The sequence below is a fragment of the Gopherus evgoodei genome, chromosome 10 (assembly GCF_007399415.2).
Source record: "Gopherus evgoodei ecotype Sinaloan lineage chromosome 10, rGopEvg1_v1.p, whole genome shotgun sequence".
Classification (NCBI taxonomy): Eukaryota; Metazoa; Chordata; order Testudines; family Testudinidae; genus Gopherus; species Gopherus evgoodei.
The window spans coordinates 19,445,154-19,467,689 of NC_044331.1; the positions used below are offsets into that span (position 1 = coordinate 19,445,154).

Consider the following 22,536-nt stretch of genomic DNA (forward strand, 5'->3'; position numbering starts at 1 on the left):
GTCGTAGCTAAAGAATTCCCATTAATGGTAATGCAATATATTTATTTTATTTTAATATTGAGAGAAGAAACTCCTTAAGTCAATATCTGCTTATATGGACCGACTCATTTTCCCATTGCCTATTTTACTGCTCACACTTTACAATGTATTCTCCCATTACTGCAAAGGACACATGAACCTGTTTTGACATTAGCAAGTATATAACGTACTCTCCATATTGTGAAGACTCAGTTTATAAAAACAAAAAGTATTAAAGTGAAAAACAGATGGGCCTTCGTTTAATATTTTACGCATTCACATTTTCAATATTGAAAAAAAAATTGATGACGACTATTTTGGTGTAATATATTATTTTACATCTTTTTAGATAACTCTTTCCACCTGAGGAAGTAAAAGCACTTTGCACAGAATTTTACAGATACAGAATCAAGACAAGATCCTTGGCCCAAGGAGTTTACAGTCTAATTTAGATTAACATGAAATGTCTTTCAAACTAACTACCATTGACTTAAAGTGGGCATTTCTTTTGCACAATCTTGATAAAGAGTAGTACCATATGAACACGTCATAAAACTAGGCTCTCAGCTTCTTATTCCATAACAATGAACGGAGGAAGTGCACACCTGCTATAATCTAGCTAGCTGCAGACCAAACATGAAAGGTCCCATGGGGAAATCAAGGAGCTGGTCATTTAACATTTGGCCTTGGCTAGAATCAGTTTTTAGCAGGCAAGAAACACTAGACCAGGATAGTCATGTGACCCTCACAGGTGAAAGAGTTAGTGAAAAGTTCCCCAAATAACCAGACTGAGGGAGAGCTGGCACAGTAGCACAATCTTTGAGATACTCATAGTCAAGCACAAGATGTGCTACCTAAGTAACCCATCAGCATTTTCTGTTGTATTCTATGGGGCCACAGGTACCTGTGTAGTGGTTGGAGCAGCCATATAATAGAAGCAGTGTAAAGATGGTGAAACCTCCCCCCATTCTCTGTGTATGCAAAATCAGGCCAGAGGTTTCTTGCTGTTTGTTTAAGGTGCCACCGGAATCCTTGTTGTTCTTGCTGTTCGTTTGGATTTGTGTGTGTGTAGGGTATCAACTATGTAGCACTTTGTGGACTATGTAGGATGAGTAAATAGGGAATAACTATAATGGCTATAAATAGGGAATAACTTCATTGAAATCAATGGAGTTACTCTGGGTTTAGGGTGTAAGTGGGATCGTTGGTCCTGAATACTATTTCTTCATTGCAGTTTCTGGGCCACTTTGGGCAGTGAAATAAAGTGGTAGTGTAAGTTGGTGTCGTGGTCCGTCACCCTCAGGTGAGGAGGGAGGCCATTCTGCCTCACTGTATTAGGCAATAACCCTCAGGCTTGGGCCTCACTGCTGGGGCCGAGCCACAGGGAATCTGTAATCATGTAGCCACCTAGCAGAGATAAACCAGCAGGGACAGTCTGGTGCTGTTGGCCCCTCGAGCAGGGCGAAGCAGTGAGCAGGCTTTAGCCCACCACCTCTTGGCTGGGGCGGAAGGCAATTAAAAGTGCAGACTCTGGCCTTTGGGGTGGGACAGAGCAGAGCACAGGCTTTAGTCTCAACTTGTAGGCTAAGGCAGCCAGCAAATACACAATTGAGACTCTGACTCTTTGGGGTGGAGCAGAGCAGGGCTGAGCACCCAGATAGTCTAGGGGTTCAGGCAGGGCTGAGCACCAGATAGTCTAGGGGATCAGGTAGGGGTGAGCACTAACCGAGTTTAGCATCCTAGTGTGGAGGACAGTAGGCTTACACAGGCCTTCTGGCCCAAGGTGGGGAGTCTGACACCCCAGGATTGGGGTGGCAGAGGATGTGGGCCCATCTCTCTCCACAGCAGAGGAACCCATGGAGCTGGAGGAACAGATACAAGCTGAGCTAGAGAAAAAATACACTCTGAATCTATTTCTGCAGGCAGTAAACTTACCAGCATGCGCATACTGGTGAATACTAAGGTCTAACATCTAACAGCCATTCATAAATAGTGATGACCATTCTGCCAGGATTTGTTAACACAATAAATACTTAAAACCACTGCAAGTATCCTCCTCCCCAAGAACTCCTGATTGTGATAGCACTGATTCTGACAGTTATCTATATTAGTTAACAAGTGGCTAACTCTTGGCCACGCCATGCCTTAATATATTTTATGTACAAGTTACTACTTTGGTTGCAACATGGGATTTACTATTAATGTAAATAGGTTAGTTTATAGTTGCTCATAGTTCACTGAATTTTATCCTTTGGCAATCGTGCCCCTTTTAATCATAGACTACAAAGGAATCACAAGCCATGTTGAGTTTAACCAAGGTCTCAAGGACTCGGACAGCTAGTGGCAGCTTTGCCACCTGATTACAGGTAAGTGTAAATACCTAGAGGGATGAAGGTCCTCAGTAATGTTAGCAGCACAGGCAAAAACAGCTGAACCGCTGACATGTTAATGAAAATACTGGGCATCTTACATAAACTGAAAAACTTGCAAGGCTGAAACTGAAGCCAAGGGAAAGAATTATACTTCTGAAAATGATAGGGTAGTGTAATTGAGTGGCATTTCGTGGGGGAAGCAGGCGTCCCATGGGCATTACTCGGTAGTGGGGGAAGTTTATATATGGTGATCAGACTTTAAAAGAAAACCTACACACAGCTTTGTTTTAATTATTTAACCCAGGAATTATCATCGCCCCAAGCACACAGGATTCAGCATCTTTGGAGAAAGCATTTCCATACCATCAGGGCCTACAGGCTTCTCAAATGTCTGGTGTGAGGGCCCACGGGTACGCCATGTTCAGTGGATATGCCTCTCCTAGAGAGCCGCAATTCAGACCTTAGAGAGAGCATGCAAGAGCTTGACATGGCAGAAGCTCTTATTTGTAGTGCGGCAGTGCCCTGAGGTCCTGGTCTCATTGCACTAGGGACTAGTGCACTAGGGACAAACAAAGTGACTGTCCCTGCCTCAGAGAGCTGGCAGCCTAAGTAAGTTATACCTGGCTGTAAATTACTCTCTGCCTTAATTTACACCCTCCCATGGATTTTCCATCACTGGACATTTTAAAATCAAGATTAGATGTTTTTCTAAAAGATTTGATCTGGAAATTGTTTTGGGGAAGGTCTGTGGCCTGTGTTATACAGGAGGTCTGACTAGATGATCACAATGGTCCCTTCTGGCCTTGGACTCTATAACCAGCAAATGGAAAAGAATGAATGAGAGAGACGAGCGACTTCAGGACCCTGAAAGAGGAGAGACAGCCTGCTGGTCTGGAGCGAACCAACAAACAGTTCCCAGTGCAACATTTCAAAATGGAAACACGTATTTGGTCTCAAAGCCCTACTAGTCCCCAGTCAAACAATGTAAGAAAAAACCTCCCGGGACACATGAACATATTATGCAGGCCTCTATAGCGTACAAGTTACTGTCAACCCAGAAAGACTTTGGAATAACTGAACTGTACCATACAGGATTAGGGCACAAGTGTGCAGGACTTCAGCAGACAGTCTGGGTTGTTTTATATGCTACTTGGCTCTGCTCAGACATTTTAATGGCAAATCTCTCAGTAAATTAAAGAGGAAAGCCAATCAGAACTACAGGACCCATTCTGTAGAAAAGCAAAAATAACCCAGAAGCTACGTAAATAAAGCCCAGAACAGTATCATGTGCTGGAATAATCAAAAAATAAAAGCAAACTATAATTAGAGCATTTGCATATTCAAAACATGCAGCCTCATTACCATAGATGCTCACAACAAAAAAGGACAAGAAACTTCCAACAATATGAATGGATCCAAACTGCTGTCTCATAGGGCCTGATTCCTCTCTGGAGAAACTCCCCTGTCTTTAGTGGGCTTGCCCCAGGGAGAGATTTGCTCATTGTCTCTGTAACTAGACAGATAGACAGCAGTACAGAGAGAAGCATGAACTTTGAAGCCTGATTACAAATATTTAAATGACAAGAAATTGCTTAACCATTTCACCGCTGGCAGTTGGGTGAGAAACATTCAGCTGATGCAGCATTTCCCAAACTTCTGAAAGTTGAAGCTTCAGGAAAATAAAACTAATTGTGGTCACCTTCAACCTCTCCAGGCTAGGGCAGTAGGGGGAACTGGCACTGGCACTGTTCTACATCCTTCTCTCCCCCGTCTGGCTAGTCCTGCACTCACTGTTCTTTGAGATGCACGGAGCTAATATATCCATCCCGTGCAGCTGGACATTCCTGTGTCTTGCTGATGTCCCATTGGAGTCGGGATGCTTGAGAAAATGCAAACAGCCTAATATTCTATCAAGCAGAATTTCATTTGTTCCGATAACTGAGATGCCACCTGCTGCCTGGGGAAAAAAATAGGACTGAACTGTAGCTATAACAGCGCAGCTGTCCCCTTAAATGGAATCGAGTCCAGCTTTCCTGTTCCACTCCAGGGGCACTCTAGTTTAGCATAATGAGGAGGATGGGGCTGCCCCTTGGAGTTATAAATTAGAGACAGCCCAAAGGCTAGAGAGAGTCCAGAACCCAGCCATGAGAGAAGAAAAGTTTGGAACCCACAGGGGAGAGAGAGGGACAGAACGCGCTCAGAGGAAGCATTGAGAGCATCGGGGAGGGGATGCCTGGGAAGAAGGGAGTGGTCAGAGTTCAGAGGAACAGAGCCAGAGCAGATTGGTGAAAGCAGAAGGCAGAAGGCAGGAAGGCAAACTTCCCTAGGCCAGAGAGGTATGGCTGGAGAGGGCTGAAGGCTGAGAACAGCAGACAGAAATTCCTGTTGGTTCTCTGAGCTGTAAAGCTGAAGCCAGACGGCCAGAGAGGGCTGCAGGCTGGGGAATGATGGAGGGGTGAGCCTGCGTATGTCTCCAGGCAAGAGCAGGAACCATCCTTTCAGGGCGGAGATGCACCCCACAAAGTGAGAGATGCTGAGGTGTGGTGAGACAAACCGAATCTGTACCTGAAAGTTGGGGTGTGGTGTGGTGTGGGGAGAGATGCCAGAGCTGTAGCTCGTGTGGTGATGGCATGTTGGGACTTGAAATGTGAATGTACTGTGTGGACTGTGCTGAGGAAATCTGAATTTTGGTTGTGAGACCTTTTGTAATAAACTAACTCTGCAAAAGGCTATTTATACTCTGAAAAGTTGTGTGGAGTTACTGGGGACTCTGGAAGAAGGGGGAAACTGAGGAATGTGCACTGGTGGTGCTGTGGCCTGCCACTGGAGGGCGCTCCAGGAAGGGGCCACCTTATGAAATTATGCTGGAGAATGCAGGCAGGTGATCAGCCCTGGGAAGTGGGGACACCAGAAGCGGGAAATCAAGACAGAGGGCCACATTCTAGGCCACCATAAGGCCACAAGGAGGTGCCATGGAAGCAGCCATCCTGTGACAGTGGGTTTACAATAGAATTTGGGCCAGTAGCAACAGTGAAAACAGTCCAAGTTAATAAGCCAACATGTATTTAGAAAAAAAACAAAAACAACTCTCCCCTTGGGCCTTGAAATGATGTTGGGTATTAAGTTACATAACTATGAGGAGCAAATTCTCCTCAGAAATTAGAAGATCTGGAAGAGCAATGTCCCCAGATTTTGTCAAAATTCCCAGAGTACTATTGCTCTGTTCACTGTTTCCTAAAGCCCGTTAGAATTGCTTGTGTATTATAGACTATATGTACAGGCAAATCGGTTCTCTTTTATTGCCAGGATGTAAGTAAATAAGTAACAATTTGTTTAAGCAATCAGATGAACTGTCACCCTTGTCTTGGTCATCTCCATATTTATATGTTCTGTGAAGAGCACATTTATGGCAGCATATTAAAAAATGAGAGGATAGTGTTCTCATTTTAATGGGCTGTCATAAACAGATAGCTAAGGGTTAATGTCTCTTTCACCTATAAAGGGTTAGCAAACAGTGACCTGCAAGCACCTGACCAGAGGACCAATCAGGAGACAAGATACTTTCAAATCTCGTGGAGGGAAGTCTTTGTTTGTGGGTTTTGGGTTTGGCTTTGTTCTCTCTGGGTCCTGGATGGGGCTAGAGGTGCAACCAGGTTTCTGCCAATCTCTCTGCTACAGTCTCTTATCTATTCAGAATTGTAAGTAAGAAAAGGCAGTCATAGTCTTTTAATTTGTTTTTTTCCGTTTGCATATGTGTACTTGCTGGAAGTAGCTTAAATTGTGTTTCTGCTGGAGAAAGTTTCTTTCTGTTGTTTATAAGTTGAAAGACCCTGTAACTGTTTACCATCTAAAGTGCAGAGATAAACCTGTTACTTTTTTCTTTCTTTTTTTATTAAAAGTTTTGCTTTTGAAGACCTGTTTGATGTTCTTTTCCCCTTGTTGAGGCTCGAGGGAATTGAGTCTGTACTTAACAGGGAAGGAGAAGGGGGGGAAGGGTGGAATCCCTTTGTTTAGATTCACGGAGCTTGAATCTGTATAATTCTCCAGGAGCCCAGGGAGGGAACACCTGGAGGGGAGAAGGGGGAAGGGAAATGGTTTATTCCCCTTTGTTGTGAGACTCAAGGAATTTGGGCTTTGGGGCCCCCAGGGAACGTTTTGGGGGAGACCAGAGTCTATCAGGCACTCTACTCTAAGTCCTGATTGGTGGCAGCCTATCAGATCTAAGCTGGTAATTAAGCTTAGGGGAATTCATGCTAGTACCCATATTTTGGACGTTAAGGTCCAGATTTGGGAATTATACTATGACATGGGCTCAGTCCTGCACTCCTCTCACAGGCTAATGTATTGCCTAGGTAACAACTTCAGTGCCAAGACAGCTTCCCCTGCCCCCTACCCCCCCGAATGTCATTTTGAAATATAGGAAATTTGAAAATCTGTCCATTTTTACCTCCTAAATCATTGACAGCACTAAGGGTGAAATTCAACCCATGCAGAGGGTCACTACAAGCCTTGTGCACAAAACAGGCTTAAGTGGAACATAAAATAGGGCATAAGTTTCAGGCTGACCCTCTGCAGGTGGTGAATTTCACGCTCAGGGGCCAGCCCTGCCCCCACTGAAGTCAGTTTTGCAACTGATTTAAACTGAAGACAGACAGCCTAGTGCTGTTCCAACATTCCTTCTCCTGTCTCTGATATTAGGGAATGTAAGTATCAGGCCATCTATCCATCTCTCAACTGCACGTGTAGCTGTAAAGATGTGTGCGCCTGTTATACTTCAAAATGTGCTTTATGTGTGCAGACTGATGTTTTCTTTAAACTTGTTTGTTTTACTCAACCTCATCACTAATCTATGTCTGTTGGGTTTTCATGTCCAGAAAGACAGCGATGGTGATCACAGAGTAAGGATTGCCATAGGCAATGGGTTAAGGACTGATGTTTGGAGGGAATTCGTCAGAAGATTTGGAGACATCCATATATTTGAGTTCTATGCTGCAACTGAGGGAAACATTGGGTTTATTAACTACACTGGAAAAGTCGGTTCCGTGGGGAGAGTAAACTACTTCCATAAGGTAAGCAAAATAACATCAGTGCTGGCATTCTGTCCTTCAGGGGAGAAGTTCAACTCATTGCCAAGGGTTCACCCGGGCCCTTCACATCACTTAAGCCCTAAGAGGCAAATGCATAGCCCAGTGCTCAGCTCAGCCTTGTGCAGACATACCCAGGGAAGGGATCCTTGCACTCCCCAACGTTAGCTTATGCCTGTCTCATGCTAGACATCACCATAACTGCTGCCATCTCACTAAGAGTATGTCTACATTGCAAAACAATACCTACAGCTGGCCTATGTCAGCTGACTTGGGCTTGCAGGGCTCAGGCAGCAGGACTATAAAATTGCAGTGTAGCTGCTTGGGCTCGGGCTGGAGCCTGGGCTCTGGGACCCCACACGTGGGGAGGGGTCCCAGAGGCTGGACTCTAGTCTGAACCTGAACCTAAACATCTTCACTGCAGTTTTATAGCAAACCCAAGTCAGCTGACCCAGGCCAGCCACGGGGTGTTTCATTACAATGTAAACATGCCCTGAGAGCCCCCTACAGCTGTCAGCATTTCAGACAAAAGAGCATTTGGACACTGAACATATTTCTGAAATATTATGAAGTTAGCACCTTTTAAAGCAATACTTTAATATATAGCCTATATTGAGAATTCGATTCAGATATTCACGTGTATGTATATTTTGTACATTTTCACTAGAAAATGGTACACTATGAGCTGATTAGATACGACGTAGAGAAAGATGAACCAGTCCGAGACGAAAATGGATATTGCATAAGAGTTCCTAAAGGTACCAATGTTTACTCCTTAAAAAAATAAATCGCAAAGAAATTTAATTCTTTAAAATCACAAATTAACCTCTCTATGCCCATCTTAATGGAAAAGGTTGTTTAGGACAGTTGTTAGGTGATCTCTAGCTCAGGGATTGGCAACCTTTGGCATGCAGCCCATCAGGGAACTCCGCTGGCAGACCAGGATGGTTTGTTTACCTGCAGCTTCCACAGATTCAGCTGATGGCAGCTCCCACTGGCCATGGTTCACTGCTCCAGGCCAATGGGGGCTGTGGGAAGCGGCGGCCAGTACGTCCCTCAGCCCGCGTTGCTTCCCGCAGCCCCCATTGGCTTGGAGCGGCGAACCGCAGCCGATGGGAGCTGTGATCGGCTGATCCTGCAGACGCTGCAGGTAAACAAACTGTCCAGCCCACCAGTGGCTTTCCCTGATAGGCTGCGTGCCAAAGGTTGTGGATCCCTGCTCTAGCTTTTAAACACAAATAAGAAAATTTTGTTGCTGTGGGATTGAGATGTGATATGCAGTTTTAAGAAAAGACAAGGGATGATGCCAGATCAGATACGTGTATATTTATATTACATGTTGTTTTAATAATTCTATCTGCCTTCACTATGTTTGCAGTTTCTTTTAGTTGAGGGTGATTGAACATTTTTACCTTGGAACTAACAATCTTTTCATAGTACAGACCTTGGCTTTAAACTTGAGCCATCTTGTTTGTGTCTGATAAATTTACTTAACCTGTTTTACACTGAGAGAAACATTTACAAAATTATTATATAGTAAAATCTGTGCCCCTGTAGATTAAACTTTCATCGTTTTTAATGGAAAACGCAGCTATGAAAGTGAGGCAACTACTTTGATACTTTACATGTGTTAAGCATTTTCACATGAAGGATGATTTTGTAACTGGAATGTACAATTCTGAGTTCAAACTGAACACTCCCTACAGCTATTGATTTCACATGCAGGATTCAGGCGATTTTTTTTTTCAACTTCATCTCCCTGGCTGTCCTTTTCAATCTCATACATGGAGCTGCTCAAAAATTCAGTGCTGAAGCCAGATTCTCCTTTCATTTACACTCATGCAACTCCACTGAAGTCAGCAGAATTGCACGGATATATCTGAGAGTGGGATTTGGCCTCTGGACTACAAAAATGCCAGATACATATTTGTGCAAGGGAGGAATGAGAGAGGGCTGGGGGGTGGAGCAGAAATGCATGCTCCTTCTCTATGTATGGGGAAGATCCTCCACCAGTGTAAATTGGCATATGCCACTGAAGTCAATGGGGCAGCTGAGGATCTGCCCCATGGTGTGCCTCCTTCTCCCCCTTCCAACCACAACCACACATCATGGACTGGCAGGAAGGAGAGAGAGCACATGCCTGGTATTGAGTGTAAAAGTTTATCTCAGGGGAGGTTGGGGTTTTAGCCATTGAGTTGGGGGCTGTTTCTAACATTTGGTTATGAATGATTATGAGGTGCTAGAGAAACAAACTCTGTATCCATAAAATGGATAAATGTTAAATCTCCACCAGATCCCAAGAGATCAGGATGGAGAAGGCTGCCAAGTGTGCAGCTGCAATTTATTTTGCACAGTCTGGGTAAAATTCGCCCCAGAACTCAGCATCCACACGAGGCCCTATCTTCCCACTGAACGTGAGTGAATTTCACCTTGCATATCAACACAAGTGCAATACCGCCTCCTTCCAAACGTTACACTCCCACCTCTCAGCACAAGTCACTCCATAACTATAGCTTCTCCTGGTCTAGAGAGCAACGTACTATAGCTGTAGATGCACTAAGCAGATTTTTTATGCATTCTGCATTCACAGTGAGTGGGCTGAGTCCTTACATGCATTCTCCCCTCACAGCTGGTTCTTTGTGCTGCTTGTTGGATCACTAAGGCCTGGTCTACACTGGGTGGGTGGGTGGGTGGGGAGATCGATCTAAGATATGCAACTTCAGCTACGAGAATAGCGTAGCTGAAGTCAACATATCTTAGATCGACTTAGAATCACTTACTTCTCGTCCTTGCAGTGCTGGATTGATGACTTTGCTTTCACCTCTTGCCAAGCTTGGAATTCAGCAATCAATGGGAGAGCAATCGGGAATCGATTTATTGTGTCTACACTACACTTGATAAATCCATCCCCAATAGATCGATCACTACCCGCCGATCCGGTGGGTAGTATAGACGTACCCTAAGAGGTGAACAAGCCCTGAAGCATTCAGTACAGCATGGGAGTAGCCTGGTTTGTAGGGAAATGGAGTACAAGTGGCCCGCTTCAGAGGATGCTCATGGAGTAATCCTGCTTATCCCCAGGTGGGATCAAGCCCTGTGTAGGCTGAGATTTTCAAAGCTGCCTAGGGAATTTAGACACCCAGTTTCAATTAATTTTAATGGAAATTGGGCATCGAAATTCTTAAGAGGCTTTGCAAATCTCAGCCTAAATCTTTAATAACTCTGTGCACCTGTCCGCTAGAGTATGGTTGGTAGTATCGTGTAACTCTTAATATCTGCTGTATTTGTGAGAGCTCATAGTATTGAAAGGATGAGACTGAGCCCTTAACCTAGAGTTATACGGCTAATTTTAAGGGCAGGTGATTATGAAAGAAGACTGAAATGATTCTATAACATCTGCAAGTGTCATCACTGCTATCATATCATTTAAAATCACATATATAGTGTCATCAGTTTACATGGTGGTTTGCAAACAAATGACAGACATTTTTTCCCCTTCATAGGTGAAGCAGGGCTGTTGATCTGCAAAATCACACCATTGTCTCCTTTTACTGGCTATGCAGGAGCAAAAAGCCAGACAGAGAAGAAAAAACTAACAAACGTCTTCCAGAAAGGGGATTTATATTTTAATAGTGGTGACCTTTTAGTGGTTGACCAGGACAATTTCATCTACTTTCATGACAGAGTCGGTGACACATTCCGGTTAGTTAATTAAGATACTTAAGACTGAAGAAAATGTTAATTCATTCTCAGTTCCTTCTGACTCCTTGTCCAGCGTGTGTCAATGATTGATGAAGAGCACTCACTTGTCTCACTTCAAAGTGAGAAAAATGAGGACCCTACATCACTTACTTCCTTTTCCTGAAGCTTAAGTGAGGATTCCAGACACTGCCCGAGTTATCTGTTGCATCTTTCTCAAAAACTTGACTCCAGAAAGGGAGATTAGACGCAAGCTGCTAATTGGCAAGATTGCCAAAAGGTTTTTTGAGCTACATAGTAGCTTCTTTAAGGAAAACTGGTACCCTGCCTTCCTGAAGGTTGGTTTAGGGAGTCTCTACCTACAACAAGCCTAATGGGTTCTAAATACCTTCACCCATCTAGAGAGGACATGGGTCCAGCTCACAGATTGTAGCTGGAGCTTCCCCAGCATGTCTAGCAACTTGGAACTCAAGCCTCCCTTCAACAGGCCCTGCTGTGTCAGCATGGAGGCAGACTGCTCCATTTGGATTCAGGAGGTTTCATCCTCAAAGTAACATGAAAAATATCAACAGTGAGACTCATCTCTACTATCGGGTGGGGGCAGCTCAGCTTGACCATGCTGTCCACCACCAGCACCAAGAATGGTTCTATAGCATGATACTGCCCAGGTGCCATGGTGTGGAGGCAAAATAGCTTTCCTTCACCACCTGCATAACCACAGGAGAAGACTTCAAAATATCTGTATGTTTCAATCTGTTAGACTCAGCCTGGGACTCCCCTCTCTCGCTGTAAGCCACTGAGACCCCAAAATACTAGAGCTAGGGAGAAGGTGTTTAGGGCCCACAATATTGACAGTTGACAAAAGAAAATCAGAAGGCAATACATTGAGTCACAGGTAGAACAAAAGGCTTTCCTTGAACTCTTTGGAACCTCACAGGTTCCATGTACCCCAACAGGTAGGGCATCAAAACAGGTCCCTCGTGCCAATGGGAATGTGCACCCTGACCCTAAAGTGAAAGTGCAATGGTAAACCCATGACAAAATTGTTGTTGATCGGAAATGATGAAATCTGTTCATTACTATATGTTTTCCAGATGGAAAGGGGAAAATGTGGCTACTACTGAAGTTGCAGATATTTTAGGATTGATCAGCTTTGTCCAAGAAGTTAATGTGTATGGAGTGCCTGTGCCAGGTATAAATGAATCTTTTGAAAATCTGGTAACACAAGATCTTTTTTTTACATAGATTACCATAATTTCATCACATACTGAGTGAACTGTACAAAAAGGCTCTCTCTTTTATGTCTTCTCTATTCTTCATGTGCTGCATCTGGTAAACTCAGTCATTTGTGTGTGTCCAATGTCTATTAGCTGCAGAAAGTAAAAACTTCCTTTTTAATCTAGTATTTGGCAAGGGATGTTAACAGGAAAGTAGGAGAGGATTTGAGATTTAGAAACCACACTAGAAGATAACTAGCCATTATGTTTTATAGCTAACAGATCTGCACTTACTACAGAGTGAGAGGGGGGAAATACTGTGAAAAGAGATTTTGGGGAAAAGGAAGAAGAAGGTAGTTTGGGAAATTGAGTCACCTCTCTTCAATGAGCTGAATCCCCAAAAGCAATTCTAACCAGATGTATAGTCTCTTTTGCATCACATGTACAGTTTTCTACTCCCCAGATAATCAGGTGGTCCTCAGAACATTAAATAAAGTCCCTCATCCCCATTTAATCTGTGTCATGACAATTATCGTTATGTAATTTGAAGAGCACTGACATTGGGTCAGATTCTCAGATGTGTCAGATTAACCCTTAGTTGACCCAAGGGGTCAGAGTATGTAGCTTTACACCACCTTTCTGTCTCCTTTATCTTGGAGGCTGCCGGGGGGCCAAATGTCCCCCTGAGCAAGTTAGAGCAGCCTCAAGGCTGCTTTAATTTGTTCCTGTGGATGACAGATCCCAAGGGAGCCACTCCACGGACCAGGATCATTGGAGCACACTGCATTCCATCAAATGCCCCTTATGCTGCAGAGGGTGAAGAGTGGCTGAAGATCTGGCCCATGTGCTTGGTGCTGTGCAGGGCACAGATGAAGATGCTGTCCCTACCCATATGGGTTTGTAATCTAATAACTTAATAGAATAGAAACATTTCAGATACCCTCATATGCCATGCAATGTCGCTTACCTGATTTGCACACCTTTCTCTGTATGTCAGGTCTTGCTGAAAAGGGCTTTGTGATGGTAGATCCCAGCATGATCCATGTGGGGGGATCACAGTGAAACTTTGGGGGACCCTAAAGCAAACAAAGAGACTGTCAGTTTAGAATCAGTAGCTTGTCTTATATTTGCTATTTGTAGTTTTTGTGGCTCCTGTAAAGGGGGAGAGGATAGCCTTGGACCCATATTTGCTTTTGGTGATAGCACCAAAAAGTTTTTCAGAAAGAGCTTTTTTCCTGCTTTGAAATTCAGGCCAAGTCTAGCCTAGAATACACTATGATGTAGCTGTGTTAGTCTGTTTCAGCAAAACCAACGAGGAGTCTTGCGGCACCGTAAAGACTAACAAATTTATTAGAGCATAAGCTTTTGTGGGCTATGACCACTTCTTCAGATGTGTGTAGCTTCAATGGCTAATTAACGCTTTGGAATTAGGAAATCTTTGTTCAAGATTTCACTCCCCGATTTCCTGAAAGCGTGAGAACTCCCAATACAATCTCTGACACATCTAGTAATTCCTCTGGCCAAAGCAGGGCTGACCATAGTGGACATTCCTGATGTTTCCAGGGTAAAAAAAACCCCAAAATCAAACCCCAAACCCAGGAAAACCCCTTAGCCACCCACCACTATTTCAGGCCATCTTTATTTATCCAAAAGAAACCATAATGGACAAAGAACCAAGATTTCTTTGCATATCACCATTAACAACTAAAGCAAAATTAGGGTTTGTCTCTTTAAATCATCATCTTTGTTTGCACCTGCCTTTGAAATGGAGATAAACACAGAATTGCCATGGGAGAGATTTCACAAGCCAGGTAACCATGTGAATAGTCCAGAGTTCCTTAGCTTCTTCTCAGATTACATTGTAGGAGATGAGGGAAATCTAGTCTAACTCCCACTCGACTTGTAAAACCAGCTAGAAGACGTGTTAGTATCCAATTACTGACTGGCCTTATGGGAAAGCAATAGTAATTGCTCAAAGCAGTTCTCTTCTTACCGCAGCATTATACAATTGTTGATTTTGTTGCACATAAACTTGTTTTTATATGATACAAATATTTGTATTTCAATCTCTTAATGCACCTGGGAGTTAACCACACAAAATAAAATACACCAGCTCAGGGAAGAGCTAACCAATCCAGCGTGTTCAGGAGCAAAAATATAAAGCTCCAAACTCCCAGACCTTTTAATAATATGAGTAAACAAATCTGAATGCCAGGTGGCTTCTTTGAGCAGGTGATCTGGAAGGAGGAAGAGAACCATGCTTATGATGATGGCTAAATATGCCCATTGCTCTCAGTAAACTCACAATCTTTTTCTTTTGCTCTGCACTGTGTTTAGCTTCCACTTTCCCCTTTTGTCTGGATAATGGGGCCTTTACACAGCCCTATGTCAAGCATTAACATGACTGCTAGCTGCAAAGCCTTTTGTGGGGATATTAGCTGTGTCTTCATGTGGCTCCATTTGTTTGTGAAAATGTCTTTGTCCTTTTTACAGTGCTACAAAGCTACTACAGAAAACCATAGGATAGGTGTATGCTTGGGGGTTATTTATGAGATTGTATTGCTAGGGCTAGTTGCCCCATGGTGTTTGTGTTCCTGGGTGATAGACATACCATGAAAAGATCAGCCCCTTATGCTGTTTTGTCCGCCCCCCGCCCCCAATCAATTGTTTTTCAGGCAAGAAAACATCAAGAATGTAACAGATACAAATACCCAGTTATTTGGATTCATGCAGAACTCAAATGCACATCCCTTTTGAATGGTGATGAATGAGGAGAGACTGGATTTTATTCCTCTCCGTTAGGGTGATCAGAGAGCAAGTCTGAAAAATCAGGACAGAGGGTGGGGGGTAATAGGAGCCTATATAAGAAAAAGACCCAAAAATCGGGACTGTCCCTATAAAATCGGGATATTTGGTCATGGTACTCTCCAATCTCACCCAAGATGAATGAGTTTGAGCAAAAAATCCAGAAGGAATGTCCAGAATTACAGTATTTCTTGTTGACACCCACTAGACTGGGGTAGGCAACCTATGGCACGTGTGCTGAACGCGGCACATGAGCTGATTTTCAGTGGCGCTCACACTGCCTGGGTCCTGGCCACCAGTCCGGGGGGCTCTGCATTTTAAATTTAATTTTAATTGAAGCTTCTTAAACATTTAAAAAACCTTATTTATTTTACATACAACAATAGTTACGTTATATATTAGAGACTTATAGAAAGAGACCTTCTAAAAACATTAAAATGTATTACTGGCACACGAAACCTTAAATTAGAGTGAATAAATGAAGACTCGGCACAGCACTTCTGAAAGGTTGCCAACCCCTGCACAAGACACCAGATAGAGACAAAAGAGCATGGGATTATCATTTATCAGCGGCTTGCACAACTGAATAATGTTTAGCATGTTTAAAGTGATACCTTGCTTAAATTTTATCCTGCAAAGCAATTAATGAATTATGGGCCATATTTACCACTTGACTACCCTAGTGTAAATCTAGACATTGATTTACACTGGTGTAGCAGATAGCAGAATGGGCTTCTAAATTCCTTTTTAAACAATAAGAGCCAGATTTTAGAGTGCTTGGCACTCTAGGTTGACACCAGACTTTCAGAAGCGCTCAGCTCCCACTTAGGGACCCAATAGAAGGCAGATTTTCAAAAACACTCATCGCCCAGCAGTTCTCATTGTGATGCTTATGGTCAGATTGTCCAAGGAACTTGATACCTGACATGCTGAATTATTTTAAAAATCTGGACACTTGTTTTGGTGCTTAAATGGGAATAGGATTCTCTTGGAAAAAGCTGGCTCTCAATATCTATTAACAACAAAATAGGATTGGAGGGAAAGATTCACCTGTGGAAAATATAGGTTAGCATGAAATCCAAAAAGAATCGGGTGTGAAACCAGTGTAACCCTCACACAATTTGGCTTAAACTGCTCTATAGTATAATGTAAACACTGACTTTTGTGGTAGTTGCAGGTGTCAGGACCTGCCAGAGTTTGGCCTACTGTAAGCAGTGCATGAGAAAATCAGGTCTAGCAGGTTTTCTGTTCTTTTATGGATTACAATTAATTCCATAATGCCCCTGTTTGAACATCCATTTAGTCACGAAATGACTGTAGGAATTTATTTTAAATATCAGGTCTGATCTGTTGAAACCATTCTATCCCCTCCTTCCCTGTCCTAGTTGTTAAAATATTTGCCATATATTAAGTATCCTGAGTGATTTTGGAAGGGCTAGGGAGGAGGCTACTGAAGGGTTGCAGAGAAGGAAGGAGAGGAAGTCCCAGCTTCTGACTGTATCTGAACAAAACTCTTGGTAGATGGGGAGGCAGAAAAACACTGGAGATTTGTGGATCTGTAACAATTCCACATTAGGATACATTTTGTACATTCCTGAACCATTTATGCCAGAAATACCAGAACCAATTAACATAACGATCATATTGGGTCAGACCATTGGTCCATCTAGCCCAGTATCCCGTCGTCAGACAGTGGCCAGTGTCAAATGCAGGGGCGGCTCCAGGCCCCAGCACGCCAAGCGCGTGCTTGGGGCGGCAAGCCACTGGGGGCGCTCTGCTGGTCGCCACAAGGGCAGCAGACAGGCTGCCTTCGGCGGCTTGCCTGCGGATGGTCCGCTGGTCCCGTGTCTTCGGCAGACCTCCCACAGGCGTGCCTGTGGAGGGTCTGCTGGTCCCGTGGCTTCGGCGGACCTCCCGCAGGGGTGCCTGCGGAGGGTCCACTGTTCCCGTGGCTTCAGCGGACCTCCTGCAGGCACGCCTGTGGAGGGTCTGCTGGTCCCGCCCGTTGAGGTCTGCTGAAGCCGCGGGACCAGCGGACCCTCCGTAGGCAAGCCACTGAAGGCAGTCTGCCTGCCGTGTTTGGGGCGGCAAAATGCCTAGAGCCGCCCCTGGTCAAGTGCTTCAGAGGGAATGAACAGAACTGGTAATCATCAAGTGAGCCATCCCCTGTCGCCCATTCCCAGCTTCTGGCAAACAGAAGATGGATAGATTTAAATGAGACATGCTCTGTGCTCAGTTGCCTGGTTCTTTTTTTACAGCAATTTACAGTAGAGTTCATATTTCTTCTACTTAGGGATCAAATTCACCCCGCGCATAAAACCATGTGAAGCTCTCTGCACAACTTAACCCCAATGTTAAAAGTCAAGTTCTGAGATTTCACTCAGTCCCACCTGAGTGCAATTTCTGCCTAAGGGTTAAATGGGTGTGGGGGATCCTGCACAGGGTTGGGGGTTCCCTCAGTTCTATAAATGTATTGTTCCCATCATTAGAGATCTTTAAATAATGAAATCGCCGAGAAACACAAGTGTTGGCATTTATACAACAGGAATTTAGTTATCAACCATTATTTTTGCCTATAACTGTTCCTCTAGGTCACGAAGGCAGAATAGGAATGGCATCCATTAGACTAAAGGAGGGCTGTGAATTTAATGGGGAGCAGACATACAGACACGTTGTGGACTACCTACCGAATTATGCAAGACCTCGCTTTGTAAGGATTCAGGTAAGGCAGCCTTCCTACATGTCTCCTGCCTCACTGCAAAAAAAGAGGGCACCATTCTGTCTGCATTCTCTTCTCCCTTGTTTCTATGAGGATCAGGAGCGGCGCCAGGGCTTTTGGCGCCCTAGGCGGGGATCCTTCCGTGCTCCTGGTCGTTGGCGGCAATTCTGCGATGGGGGGGGTCCTTCCGCGGCTCCCGGTCTTCAGGGCACTTTGGTGACAGGTCCCTGAGTGAGTGAAGGACCCGCCGCAGAATTGCCACTGAAGACCCGGAGTGCGGAAGGACCCCCCACTGCCGAATTGCCGCCGCGGGTGGCAAAATGCCGCCCCCCCAAATCCTAGTGCCTTAGGCGACCGCCTAGGTCACCTAAATGGAAGTGCTGGCCCTGATGAGGATCGCAGTCGCTTATAATTATGCTGGCAGCACTCTAGGGTCCTCTTTCTTTCCTCGCTTACACTTGTTTTACACCACTGAGAAAGGAGAATCAGGCCCATGATGTTTCCATTCTGCCTGGAACCAGAAAGCTGGGTGAGCACATGAGAATGCAGGATGCCTGTCATGTGTCTGAATGTATCACGCGTGTCCCTATGAACCAGAAAGGTCTCTCAGGATACAGACTTCCTCTTACGTACTCTTAACACAGCGAAAGGAGCTAAGTTTCAAACTTAGGCCATGTCTACATCTAAAATTTTGCAGCGCTGGTTGTTACGGCTGTATTAGTACAGCTGTATAGGGCCAGCGCTGCAGAGTGGCCACACTTACAGCAACCAGCGCTGCAAGTGGTGTTAGATGTGGCCACACTGCAGCGCTGTTGGGCGGCTTCAAGGGGGGTTCGGGGAACGCGAGAGCAAACCGGGAAAGGAGACCAGCTTCGCCGCGGTTTGCTCTTGCGTTCCCCGAACCACCCTGCAAACCGCAGGGAAGGAGACCTGCTTGCTCGGGGATTCGGGGAACGCAAGAGCAAACCGCGGCGAAGCTGGTCTCCTTTCCCGGTTTGCTCTCGCGTTCCCTGAACCACCCTGCAAACCGCAGGGAAGGAGACCTGCTTGCTCGGGGTTCGGGGAACACGAGAGCAAGCTGGGGAAGGAGACCAGTTTGATTACCAGAGGCTTCCTCAGGTATGCTGGGATACCTGCTTATTCCACGGAGGTCAAGAAAAGCGCTGGTAAGTGTCTATACTTGATTACCAGTGCTGGATCACCAGCGCTGGATCCTCTACACCCGAGACAAAACGGGAGTACGGCCAGCGCTGCAAACAGGGAGTTGCAGCGCTGGTGGTGCCCTGCAGATGTGTACACCTCCTAAGTTGCAGCGCTGTAACTCCCTCACCAGCGCTGCAACTTTCTGATGTAGACAAGCCCTTAGGCTGTGCTGGACTGCAAACTGCACTTGCAGACATAGGGATCCACTCACCTGGAGCACTGCAGGCTAGAGGCCCTGACACGTCTACATTTTAATACACTGATGAACAAATAACCTCAGGCTTCCTTTTCTATATTATTCATGGTGAAAAATAATGTTTAAGCTAAACAGAGGAAGCCAGTCCTGAGGGTAATCTGACTGTATGTATCTATTTATTACAAATAAAAGAATTCTCCTCTTAAGAAGACCATGTACTTACTGGGATGGTTCATCAGAAGAAAGACAGAGATTTTAACATCCCAAACTATTTAATCCAGCCTCTGTCTTTGGGTAGCTATGCAAATAATCGCATGAGGCAAACTATACTGTGCTTTGCCATCCACAACACAACCCCCAGAGACTTACCTAACCTCCTGTAGAGATTTCCCTCTCCTTCCTTTTCTGAGCGAAATCCTGCCCTTTTCACACCTTACTTCTCTTAAACTCAGAACAGGGTCCAACTGGTCCTAATAGCACCAGGCCTCACTGGGAAGCCAGCGGATTTGTTTTAGTTTCCCTGCTTTCCAGGAAGGATTCCTTTGGAGCCACCATTCCGCTGGCATCACTCTGGTTCCGGGAGACTACTTTGTGCTGGAGCCCAGATGCTCAAGATCTTGAGATGGGGGATGTTATGGCTGCAAGGCACCCTTTGTGGCCTGAAAGAAGCTATAGACCCTGTCACACTGTTTCTTTAATAGACATTAGTAAAGCCCTGATTCAGCAAAGCGTTTAAGCACATTCTTAAATTTAAGGCTTAACTTTAAGCATGTGCTTAAGCGCTTTGCTAGATCAGGCCCTGAAACAATTGTCTCTCATTAAGTTACAGATGGAACATGCATGAGTATGCTCACATGAGTCTCCTGGCCTCATTGCTGAAGGCCATAAAGATCTGTTCAGGATGGTGGGCAGTGCAGAAGGCCTTGTGTGGTGCACATGCTGAAACCTGCAGAAATAATTCTTGAGTAAATTTAGGTACTTGTACATTTTTGTTAGCTTGTCTCTGACTCCTAGCTATGAGGCTACAGAGCTGCATCAAATCTGAGTTCCATATCTCAAAGATATTAAATGTCTGTACTACTGGAGATAGGACTTACATTTTTCTTCATGTAACTATGGCACTTGGAGAAAATGCAAGACAGTTTTCTTCTGAATGATTTGACTTCTACTGCTTTAAAGATAGCACCCACTGTTGGTTGTTTGTCAATGTCAGAGTATCCTTTTTGTTTTTTCTAGGATGCTATTGAGATCACAGCAACTTTTAAACACCGTAAAGTGCAATTAGTGGAGGAGGGCTTCAAACCAGCAGTCATCAGGGATGGCCTGTATTTCCTGGATGACAAGGAAAAGATGTATGTGCCGATGACGCAGGACATTTATAACGCTATAAATAACAATAGCCTAAAACTATGAGTGTGTCCAGAAAATCACTGGTCTAGAATATTCAGTTTTCAAAACATGTTAGTGCGTTTAAAAGTCCAAAAAGCCATTTTGGTGAGTTGATAAATGTTACCAAGTGCCTGTATCTGAAATTCTGTGTGATGGAGATGTTTTAATAGTGACACAATCTACATACAACTACTTTTCTTTTTCTATGTGGTCTGTGTGTTAACCTTCACACTCCCCACCTTCACCCAGGACACACAACAACTCTGCCTCCACTTACATCTCAGGCTGGCTGCTCCGTCCTCTTCCTCTCTGAAACCCAACACTTTCCACTCCCATCACCATATTGCTCCCTGCCTCCACTGGTTCTGCTATGCCTCTCTCACACTGCCCCTTTGTGCCTGGAACAGCCTCCATGACCCAGCACACCATCATTCTTGTTCTTGTGCACAGTCTTGTACTCAAATGCTTTCCTGAGTCAGGGCCTCAAAACGGAACAGGAGAGGAAATTCAGAATTAGCAAGGCACATACACAGCTTATTAAGCGAATCACAATCAACTTGTGCTCTGACTTATGTTATGCGTGTAGACTGTAAGCTTTTTTAGAGCAGGGACCTGTCTTTGATTGTCATATAGCGCCGTGAATGACTCTGTGGTGCTGTAGAAATAATAAATCAGAATGCTGTGGTGTTGAGTTTTTAGGTTTGTGTGTCCATATGCCACCCAATCTCTGCAGACACACCCTCAGAGAAGTGGGTCCCTTGTTAGGCTTTTTGCCAATATGCTGAAGTCACTATAAATCAGTATGTGACTCCAGGTAATTCACTTTCAGGATTTGAGTTCTGAAGCTGTTCAAGTCATGTGTTACCCTTGAGCCGCACCACTTGTCCACTGATTTCAGCTGGAGTGAAGAGCAGACCACACGTGGCCTTTGTACACGCCAAAGTCGTACTGGTTTAACTATACCACTAACTAAAGCAGTACAACCTTTCCCTCCCCACCCCACCCCATGTGTGGCGGCAGTTGTACCAGAATAAATGTACTTATACCAGTATAGCTTATTCCAGTACAGGAAGGGGAATAAGCTATACCGGCATAAGAAACCTTTATACCAGTATAACTATGTCTACATTAAGATGTTTACTGGTATGACTGTATCAGTTTAAAAAAAATCACACCCCTAACCAACATTACTATACAGGTACACAAAATGTGTGTGGATCAGGGTTAAGATTACTGTCTTATCTGCTCTCAGAACCTTGGATAAGATGCTCTAATTAGTTTTTCTTCAATGTAGCAGAGATGTTCTCGCTTTAAAGTATTTTTAATGCACTGAATAATAAATGTGCTAAAAAGGACTGATTTTTATAATAATTCACAAGAATTTTCCTTGCCAGAGTTACAGTGGGGCATTAATAGGGCTGTGTGGAAGGCTAGTGTCCCCATAATGAAACATGTTCTTGGGATGGGCTAAGTTCTGCTAGGGTTAAAAAGCCAGACAAACAGTATGAGAGAAACACTGGACAGGATTAATAGGCCAAACGCTGCCCTTGTTTATATCTGTACAGCCCAATTTACCCCTGCAGGGAGTGGCTGCAGGGAGGTTTGCCTCCACTGGTGCTGCATGGGTGTAACTCAGGCAAAATGTGGTTTTACTGACCAGAGCTGGTGCTAGCTCACTGGGAGCCCTTATGCAGGAATATTCTTGCCCCATCCCCTCCCCACACACAACACATACTAATAATTAATAGGGTGCCCGCTTGAGCTGCTCAGGGCCCTAAGCAATTGCATAGTCTGCTTATGCCTAGAGCCCTGTGTGGAAACAAAATTTGTATCT

At 44.4% G+C, this 22,536-nt stretch overlaps 1 protein-coding gene across 1 annotated transcript in view; it reads left to right on the forward strand.

Moving 5' to 3' along the window:
* SLC27A2 (solute carrier family 27 member 2) overlaps window positions 1–21,393 on the forward strand; it is a 33,200-nt gene extending 11,807 nt beyond the window's left edge. Inside the window, exons 5-10 of the mRNA XM_030578721.1 lie at window positions 7,265–7,459; window positions 8,142–8,232; window positions 10,978–11,176; window positions 12,268–12,365; window positions 17,787–17,917; window positions 20,550–21,393. Coding sequence (XP_030434581.1) covers window positions 7,265–7,459; window positions 8,142–8,232; window positions 10,978–11,176; window positions 12,268–12,365; window positions 17,787–17,917; window positions 20,550–20,726 — 891 coding nt within the window. The 3' untranslated portion in view covers window positions 20,727–21,393. The remainder of the gene's footprint in view (window positions 1–7,264; window positions 7,460–8,141; window positions 8,233–10,977; window positions 11,177–12,267; window positions 12,366–17,786; window positions 17,918–20,549) is intronic.
* Window positions 21,394–22,536: the final 1,143 nt, after the last annotated feature.